The sequence below is a fragment of the Montipora capricornis genome, chromosome 8 (genome assembly GCF_036669925.1).
Source record: "Montipora capricornis isolate CH-2021 chromosome 8, ASM3666992v2, whole genome shotgun sequence".
NCBI classification, from domain to species: Eukaryota; Metazoa; Cnidaria; class Anthozoa; order Scleractinia; family Acroporidae; genus Montipora; species Montipora capricornis.
This window is the reverse complement of record NC_090890.1, coordinates 29,087,165-29,097,164: the sequence shown is the minus strand read 5'-3', so window position 1 is coordinate 29,097,164 and position 10,000 is coordinate 29,087,165. Positions and strand designations below refer to the sequence as shown.

General features: G+C 41.3%; 2 protein-coding genes across 5 annotated transcripts in view; one reads left to right on the top strand and one right to left on the bottom strand.

The window, feature by feature from the left end:
* The window catches only part of LOC138059109 (uncharacterized), a 68,319-nt gene that overhangs the window by 28,670 nt on the left and 29,649 nt on the right, over positions 1-10,000 (bottom strand). The gene's annotated exons all lie outside the window — the stretch shown is intronic.
* LOC138059123 (lipase maturation factor 2-like) overlaps positions 1,903-10,000 on the top strand; it is a 14,859-nt gene continuing 6,761 nt past the window's right edge. Inside the window, exons 1-8 of one of the 4 annotated variants that reach the window (XM_068904660.1) lie at positions 1,903-2,062; positions 3,468-3,817; positions 5,494-5,569; positions 6,314-6,413; positions 7,525-7,640; positions 8,098-8,167; positions 8,764-8,818; positions 9,693-9,943. In XM_068904660.1, the coding sequence (XP_068760761.1) occupies positions 6,396-6,413; positions 7,525-7,640; positions 8,098-8,167; positions 8,764-8,818; positions 9,693-9,754 (321 nt within the window). In that variant the 5' untranslated portion in view covers positions 1,903-2,062; positions 3,468-3,817; positions 5,494-5,569; positions 6,314-6,395 and the 3' untranslated portion in view covers positions 9,755-9,943. Of the gene's footprint in view, positions 2,063-3,467; positions 3,818-5,411; positions 5,570-6,313; positions 6,414-7,524; positions 7,641-8,097; positions 8,168-8,763; positions 8,819-9,692; positions 9,944-10,000 lie in introns of those variants that run through there. The other 3 variants (XM_068904657.1, XM_068904659.1, XM_068904658.1) reach the window with 3 other exon arrangements.

The window sequence follows — 10,000 nt, the reverse complement described above, 5'->3', positions numbered from 1 at the left end:
AGCGATCTTCCTGGGTGCTTTGTTTTCGAGTTTTCAGTGCTTCCTTTTCGACTTAGGGTACTTCGCTTTCGATCTTTTCGGTGCCACGTGCTTCGTTCTTCGTTTTCGATAGTATCAAAAAATATGTGCTAAAATGCATGCCACACGAGCAGCACGATTATTTTTCCTTCTTTAACCAATGACATTCTGGTTTTGTTTCGTTCTCGTTGACGACCGCGTTGTAAATCTAAAAAGCCCTTTTATAAGATGTAAGAAAGCACGAGAAAAGAGGACTATTCTTCCAAAAAAACACAGGATTCAAATATATCCAGACGACAGAAAGGTACATTTTCCGTAAAAGCTGTAATAAGCCCCCACTTTGTACTTATAAGACCGGCCCACTTTAATTGGTCCCCCACCACCAAAGTTGCAATGACCAAAAGTGTGCAATACGTTGGAGGTATCCAGGTATCCTCAGTGAATGGTCATTGCTACGTAAAGCGAAAGATTTACTGGTACAATAGCTGCAAAGAAACTCTTGCGGGTTGCAGAGGAAACGTGAGCTTTTAACGAGATTTCCGAACTATGCAAAAGGCTTAAAACGTATACAGAAGAGCCAAATCACGTTCCACGCACATTATAAATCAAGCCGTAAGCAGAGCAAGCAACCCAAGCACCTCAAGCAATCTAAGCAACTCAAGCATCTCAAGTAACCCAAGCACCTCAAGCACCCTAAGCACCTCAAGTAACCTAAGCACCTCAAGCAACCCAAGCATCTCAAGCAACCCAAGCTCAATCTAAGCACCTCAAGCACCCCAAGCACCTCAAGCAACCCAAGCACCCCAAGCACCCCAAGTACCTCAAGCAACCCAAGCACCCCAAGCAACCCAAGCACCCCAAGCACCTGAAGCACCCCAAGCACCTCAAGCAACCGAAGCACCTGAAGCACCCCAAGCACCTCAAGCAACCCAAGCACCTCAAGTACCCCAAGCACCCCAAGCAACCCAAGCACCCCAAGCACCTGAAGCACCCCAAGCACCTCAAGCAACCCAAGCACCCCAAGCACCCCAAGTACCTCAAGCAACCCAAGCACCCCAAGCAACCCAAGCACCCCAAGCACCTGAAGCACCCCAAGCACCTCAAGCAACCGAAGCACCTGAAGCACCCCAAGCACCTCAAGCAACCCAAGCACCCCAAGCAACCCAAGCACCCCAAGCACCTCAAGCACCTCAAGCAACGCAAGCACCCCAAGCAACCGAAGCACCCCAAGCACCTCAAGCAATCCAAGCACCCCAAGCAACCGAAGCACCTCAAGTAACCTAAGCATCTCATGCAACCCAAGCACATCAAGCAATTTAAGCATTTCAAAGCACATCAAGCAATTTAAGCATTTCAAGCAGACCAAGGAATCCAAGCGCTTCAAGCAGTCCAAGCGTCTAAGTAAGCTAAGCAAGATAAGTAAGGTACATATTATGTATACGGTACAATATATGTCCCCATACATAACGCCTGAAGCACCTCAAGCAACCCAAGCACCCCAAGCAACCGAAGCACCTGAAGCACCCCAAGCACCTCAAGCAACCCAAGCACCCCAAGCAACCGAAGCACCCCAAGCACCTCAAGCAATCCAAGCATCCCAAGCAACCGAAGCACCTCAAGTAACCTAAGCATCTCATGCAACCCAAGCACATCAAGCAATTTAAGCATTTCAAAGCACATCAAGCAATTTAAGCATTTCAAGCAGACCAAGGAATCCAAGCGCTTCAAGCAGTCCAAGCGTCTAAGTAAGCTAAGCAAGATAAGTAAGGTACATATTATGTATACGGTACAATATATGTCCCCATACATAACGTATCTACCCCGGAGAGACTCTGGGATAATCGACTCCATTTTCCCAGAAAACGTGGGTTCCGGTCTGAGTTTAAACGGAAACAGAAAAGAGAAAACCGTAAACAGTAGAAATGGCGGGTTGAAAGTGTTCGAGAAACAAGAATTTTAGCCTTACACACAAAGAAACTGGAGAAATGAGACTGTAAATTACTGTAAGAGCAAGTGACTGAAGAGGAAACCTCTGATGCTTTCGGTGAGTGTATTTTTAGTGTTTCAGCGTACATCCCATTGTTCAGAATGCAATGAGAATGCCATCGTGCAAGCAACACGATCGACAAATTGTTTGTGGAAACGACACAAATGTCCTCTTCTTCTACAATTTGATGTTTCCGTAATTCTGAATGGCTTCGACGGGTTTCTCTTCAAAGACACTGATGTAATGTTTTCCCACGGTACTTTTGTAACAGCAACAGTAATAACTTTTTAGCAGCGTGGGAAAATTCCCGTGCGGTATAAGACATAATTCAAAACTCGTCGTTTTATTATTTTTGTGATTTATATATTTCTGAGGTAGAAAAAACCAAACAGCACTGAAACTAGTTTTAGATTTTGAATCTCCCTCCAAATTCTGGGGCTTCCGAATTACTTACCGACTTCCTGTCGGACTGCCATTGTTACGCAAGCGGCCAATCAAAAATATAGTTCAAGCCGATTATCCCAGAGTCTCTCCGGGCGCTCAACCGCTGGCCAAGAAGCCCGAGGACTCTGGGTACGAGATTGTAAATAACCAGATCCAGAACCAGGTAAGTTCACTTATGACGAACAAATCACTAAGCTGTTAACCTTGACGCCACGAAAAGCTTTTATCTGAAAATAACATCCACATTGCTTATCAGGGCCATTAAGAAAGATGATGGCGAACGATATTGGGCAGACTCTTGGGAAAACTTCTGGCTAGAGTCCTGGCTAGAGTGTTCACAGGACTCCCATACTATCTTTTGTCAGCGGCCGTCACAGTGAATGATTTGTTTGTCAAAAAAACTAGAAAAACTCAAGGTTCATTTAGGTTTCCACAAATTGTTATATATTTTTTAACAAATAGCAAAAGATTAACCATAAATATAATTGGGGAAAAAAATATAGCGGAGTTATATGCTCCCATACCTTGTCACCTCGAAAGAAAATTACCCGGGAAAACCACACCTTAATCTTCGATTGCTGTGTTGCCAACATGGTTGGCTGGGAACAAGATTGAGTGACGAAAGACGAACGGGCAGCGAAGGTTTTCCCGCGAAGACTTTCTGCTAGTTGGTCCAATCCTCTGTCAAACATGTGAAGCGAGTTATAGCGACCAACCAGGTTTGTCTGCCAGGGGTGCTGGGATGGAGCAGTGATGAGAGCACTCGCCTCTCACCTATGTGGCCCGGGTTCGATTCCCAGACTCGGCGTCATATGTGGGTTGAGTTTGTTGGTTCTCTACTCTGCACCGGGAGGTTTTCTTCGGGTACTCGGGTTTCCTCTCTCCTCAAAAGCCAACTTCTGACTTGCTTTACTTTAATCGTTAATTTCTGTTTACAGTGTCCTCAATTAGTGCCCCAGCGCTCGAACGACTAGACGCTTAAATTAAGTTCCGTTCCTTTTCCTTTTCTTAATATAAGGGGACCGAGCAAGGGCTAATCACAGAGCTCAGAGTCATTGACAGAGAGGCTAGAAGAATCATTTGTGAAAATGGAGAGAAACACCCCTTGACCTCTACGGCGGTGCTGTGTCTGGAAAGGGAGAAGGGAGGGCGTGGCTTCGCACAGTCGAGCATGAATACCGTGAACTGATTAAGATCAAAGCAGCAGTTAAGTTATTCGAGAATTCAGACCCTTCCGTGAGGTCGGTGGGAAAGTTTGAGAAGAGAGCGTTAGAAAACGGACAGACATCATTGATTATGGGGGCACACAACTACGCAGTGACGTTTGAGACGAATTTTGCTCAATGTATTTTGCTCGGAGCTAGTCCGGTCAGTAGCGTTTTTGCAGGCGTTTGTTAGCGTTTGAGGCGTTCTGTAGCGTTTGCAGCAGTCTTAAGGTTGCGGGAGCCCTGGGGCTGACTTTGTCCCCTCCCTATCCCCCCTTTCTTTTTGTATTCTTTTTTTTTGTATTTTCTTTATTTCTTTCTTTATTTATTTATTTTTTGTTTCCACTGAGCTATCTGGCTCAAGTGTGATGGGTGCCTGAGGGGGGCCTGCACGGGGGGCTCGTGGCTTGGTTGCGGGTTGGGCAGGCCATTCGGGTGTCCTAGCGCCTTGGGTATGTGACTGCGGTTGCAGCCCCCAGGCTTCTTGGGCACCTACCCTCCGCTGGCGACTTGGGCGTTAACCCATTGTACAAGTTATTTGCAACATGTTTTATTCACTGGCAGGAACCAAATCCGAACTTCCAGCATAATTTATTTGGGTCCTGATTGTTGTAAGGATACCAGCGCTCAAAGTATTTTTGTTTTCGGCTTTGGGAGCACTTGTGCGACCAGGTGTAAAATTTGAGGTGCACTGCCGAAATTTTAAATGCAGAGTTAAAAATTTTAGGCACACAGCTTCAAATACTTGGAGCACCTACTCCAAAAGAATACTCAATTAACGCTCCAAAAATAGCGACCCAGGCTTTGTGTTGCAATATTGGCCTATTCTGGCAGTATTGAACACAACGAAAACGAATAAAAGAATCAGGATATTTCACAACTTTATTATTTGGTGCTTGGTTGTTATATCTATGTTAAATTTATATTTATCAATCGGAGTATGTTAGTATGATCAGGTGAGTAGGCACTAGAGAAGTCGCACTGTATTTTGGCTTTTAAGGCGCGGTGGTGCGACCACACATGATTTTTTAGGTGCACAGCCAAAACTCGAGTCGCATATGCGGCCAGTTGGTCGTTAACTTTGAGCCCTGCTTTGTGACAATCATCAATAAATGGGCCAGAAACAAAGAAAAACTTGGGGCACTGGTTCTTATAACTGAGTATATATTTAAGGTAAACCAGCAATAGTGTTGTACCAAATTCAAACCCTTTGTTTCAAATATTTCCATATCATTTAAATGTGAATGCTGTACATTATAATGCAAAGACAGTACACAAAGAATCTTGATCTTGGGAGATTTGAATTGGGTACAAGATTAAGTTAGCCGATTTGGTCTATACAAAAAGATTATAATGTTATCATTGAAATAGAAGCTACAGTAACTACATGCCATTTTATTATATGACTAGCTCTTTGAGCGGGCAAGATGAACCAAAGCATGTGCTGTGATTGACTACCCGAGCAGGCAAGGTGGAGCGATACTGCCCGCTCAGGATTTCTGGTTTGTTCCCGCAAGATCAAAGTTCGTTTTTTGGTGTTTTAAGTCATATAATAAATCCTTTATTGACCAGGCTTCTTCGGTCAAGATGGCTGGATATTGGCCTCGTTCTTTTTTTTGGGTTTTTATGGACCGACAGTTCGTCTCGGTCCATAAACATGCAAAAAAATAACTTGGCCAATATCCAGCCATCTTGACCGAACACTTGTTCTTTGCACAACACAGTTTATTTTGAAGGTACTATTTTATATACATGTGGTGATTTAAATGTTTGAGTTTGTCAAAACCTAAAATATTTGATTTTTACTAGCTTTCTCAAAGGCTGCCTTTTTTGAAGCAGTGGATCAAGCTGTTCCGGTCACAATATGGATTGGTACAGCTTCGTTAGGTGTTGAAATCATTGCATCGTTGGTAGGGTAAGCATTGTAGTGCCTAATAATGAAAATTCAAACTTTCATTTCATCTGTTGTATCAGACCAAAAAATAATACAACACTTGTGGCATGGTCATTCAAAGGTAGCATTGTTGTAAGAAGAAGAAGAAGAAGAAGAAGAAAATCACTAACCCTTAAGTTTGTTTGTTTGTGTTTCCATGCTTATTCAATATTCAGCTTAGTTGTCTTGGTGCCAAATGAAAAATCATGGCACAACTGCAAATGATAATCATTATTTCATAATCAGTATATATATTCATATATATATACCTGTACATTCCAAATGATGACAAAAACGAAAAAAAAGAAAAAAACAAAAAAACGTCATGCTGAGAATAGTAACAGCTTTAATAGCCACCTTGCTCAGAGCTTTGAATGTCATCATTGCATGTTAAGTATGCAGCCAAATTACAAACTGTGTGTACCAGTGCAGTTAATCCATATGGATTGGAAAGAAGATGACATATTCTTCTGAGATCATGCAAGCCCACATGAGAGCAGATACAGTAGGGGATTACCCCAAACATGAATTGGGATTATGAAGAAAACCATTAACATTCGACAACAAGATTGTTAGTTTTTAAAAAGGTTTCTGACGACTATCAAGACATCACACGCAAGTTTATGACACTTTTGAGTTATCATTCCAGCCAGCCTACTAAATGTTTTTAATGGTAAATGAAGCTACGTACGGTAAGCTTTATTATTATGTATGTGTCTTTTATAGGTGTTTGGTAGAGAAAGGGAAATTATTCAAAAAGCTGTGGTCCTTACTGCAATGGGCAATTTTTAGTTTTGCAGCATTGGGAATGTTTGCCATCAGCTTGGTAAGGACAGAGATTTTGAAAAGACAACAATAATAATCATACATGCACATAAATCATTTCTGAAAAAAATAAATACATCTAATAATTTAAAGTGTGTATAAGTTAAGAGGCCATTTCCGAGTTCATGTCTGTCTCCTCTTCAAAGCGAGTCCAAGTGCGAAGTTTTTGTGATGGTAATTAGTTCTACTTTAAATATGAATGAAAACTAATTACCATAAGAAAAACGTCGCACTTAGACTCGCTTTGCAGAGGAGGCAGATTTGAACTCGGAAATAGCCTATTTACCACCCTAGCTTACATTTCCTTTCCGTTCAGCAGTTGTCTATATTAAAGGGAGTTCACATAGTGTTTGAGTGGACCTAATAACCCATTCACCCTAAAGCATCCTCCATTTACGAGTAACATCGTCTGGCATCAAACAGAGTAAAATTCATTTCATATTCTGAGGAGGGAAAGAATTAAATCATCACAGGACTGTAAAAATTAATATTATTGATTTGAAAATGAGCTTTATGAAGATTTGGTGTGAGTTTTACCGAAGTATGCAGTGGTACGTCAAGCTCAAATTTTCGGGGAAACCTGATTAGTTTCTACATCCAGGGCCCGCTTGTTCAAAAGCCGATTAATGCTAATCCCAGATTAAAAATTTACCAAGGAGTTTATTCTCTACTCCCAAATGATGTTCAACGCTGATATTCAGCGAAGCTCTACATCACAGGAAGTCAATCTTGAAAAACAAAAATAAGCAAAAGAAATTTTTACCAAAAAATTACGCTAATACTGGATTGAGGTAATTCCCTTGAAATTGTTCCACTATCAAAATCAAACTTTTTTGGAAACTTGGCATACCGGTAATTAACATTCATGATATGAACATTTAAAAAATGCGATAAAAAATGGGGTCACCGAGCTTGTTTACGCGTCAGCAGGCTCTTAAAATAGGGTATTTTTACTGGTTGTGCGTTAAAAATTCGAATCATTCAAAGTTTCAAATCACAACTTTATTAAGAGGTATTTAGTCATTTCAGTTGAAATGTTGTTAATTATACAGTTTGTTGCACGAGCAAGGCATACTAACTCGTGGTTTGTTACTTTTTGTGACATGTTTCAGGTGCCTTACACAGACATCAGCCACAAAGCCAAGGCTGATCTATGGCCAGTCATTCACAGATGGCGACAGAAGACAGATTCATTTGAACTTGTCAATTCTTATGGTTTATTTAGAAGGTAAGAGAGATTTACACAGTTGCTGCAAGAAAACAGCGGGGAAGGAAGAGGCGTAGGAAGATTTCTTTGGCCAAGGGGAATAGAATCCAAAGATTCTTCCAACAGTAGCCCAACAGTCTGATTTTATGAGTTTTAGATACAACATGTTGATCAGCAACATAATGGTAAATTCTTTAAAGGATGAGAGCTTGTGTTTTTGTTCTACAACCTCCAACTTGTTGAATGGCTTATTTAAGCATTCGACGTGTTATGATACACTCTTCGATGTTGAATTGTGAGTCACTTTATCAGCGACTTTATGCGAACGTTTTCCATAAGCATTCCGGTTAAAAATCGTTGCCATGGATCTAGTGGGTAAAAATCAAGAATTCATGTGACCTGAATATTGCGTAACTATTGGCCGTCATCTTCATGAATTATTAATACGTTTGAACTCTTATGATTATTTTTTTCGTAGCATGACAGGTGTTGGTGGCCGACCGGAAGTGGTTATTGAAGGCAGCAATGATCTCGACGGACCCTGGAAGGTAAGGTTTTCTAAATATAAATAAAATATTGGACGGTTGAAAAAAATTGTCCTGATTTGCGTTCACATGGAATCGTTCAATCAACTTGGACCTACATGCAACTACGCATTTGCTGCACGAGAATGTAGGGTCACACCGTGCCGGTCAAATTTTCGAAGGACAATGAGTCATAATTTTCGTACATTGAGCACGAAGTCTAGCGAGTTGTAAACAGGTTAAAATCGCGTCCTTTACTCTTTTGATGTAGCTCTGGCATGCATAGTACTAGGCGCTTATTGAAACCATCTCAAAAAGTAAAAGCTCGTATCCTCAAACTTCGATTCTACAAGATCGTTACTTTGCCTACCCTACTCCTTTGCTTCCCAAGCGACTGTCGAACGCACTTTAATAATCGGAGAGTACTACTAGTTTATCTGAAAGAGTGAATGCTTTAAAAACAGTACCGGAAAATAGAAAAACACCTTAGCTTCTCCGCTGCAGCACACATTTGTTTGTGTAGTTTTTTGTACTTCCGACCTCTGTAAATCAGCAACGTGAAAAATTAATATTGAAATGCGTCTTAATTTCATTTGACACGAATTTGTCTTTTTGTTTAGGAATATCACTTTCACTATAAACCGGGGAATTTATCGGGACCTCCTCCAGTAGTTGGTAAGGTTCTTTACGAGAATTATGATTTTGGTCAAACGTCAACATTGGTCAGTTTAACGCCGCAAAGTAACAACACCATAAACGTAATGATGAATGTCGTGTCAGTGGGATTGGTGGTACGAAATCATGTTGCCAGTTCATTTCTTGTTTGTCTTCTACAACTTTTTGAAAGATCGTAAGTTGTATGGTTAACTGGAATGTATAATTAAGGTTAAGATTAGGTGTCACAGGGCTGGCGCAGTGGTGAGAGCACTCGCCTCCCACCAATGTAGCCCGGGTTCGATTCGCAGAGTCGGCGTCATATATGGGTTGTGTTGGTTGGTTCTCCACTCTGCACCAAGAGGTTTTTCTCTGGGTACGCTGGTTTTCCCCTCTCCTCACAACATTTGATTTGATTTATGTTAACTTGTTGATTTCAGTTTACAGAGTCCCCAATTAGTGCTCCAGGGCTAGAAGACTAGACACTTACATAAAGTTCCATTCTTTTTCTTTCTTCACAAACGACTCACAAAAGGAGTCCCTCCTGGTAGCTACTTCGTTGGTACTGAGATTGCAAAATAGATAAATGATAGTCAAGGGCTCCTCCCAGGAAGACTTAATTTCAGAGGAAAGGTATTTGCTACTAAGACAAAAACAAGGATGCAAAGACTACTTTGTCAATATATTTGGGTGAAGATCTCTATGCAGGCATACTATCCATATTCTCCGCCCGAGAGGGAAGGAAGTCAACCAACCAACCACTACCAAGAATTAAGGGGGTGCATCTTCTTAAACAGGCCTTTTAGAGTTTATCTCAGTTAAGTCAAAAGTCGGCTGATTTGTTTTGTCATAAACCGTTGCCAAATTCTTTTATTTTTGTTTATTTCTTTTTCAGCTCCTCATCAGCCACGCCTTGATTGGCAAATATATATGGTTTGCTGCACTGGGAAGTTATGAATACAATCCTTGGTTTGTACATATGGTCTTTAGGCTGCTTCAAGGAAAACAAGAAGTTCTAGATCTTTTGGCTAAGAATCCTTTTCCCCGCAAACCCCCGATTTACATTTGAGCCCAACTTTACAAGTACCACTATACGGAGTTTCCCAGTAATATTTCCTCGCTTTCTGATGTGCTTCACAACAACAGGTTAGTATGCGCAACCTCGGACCTCTGGATATCAAAAATGGAGTGAGAAAATTAAAC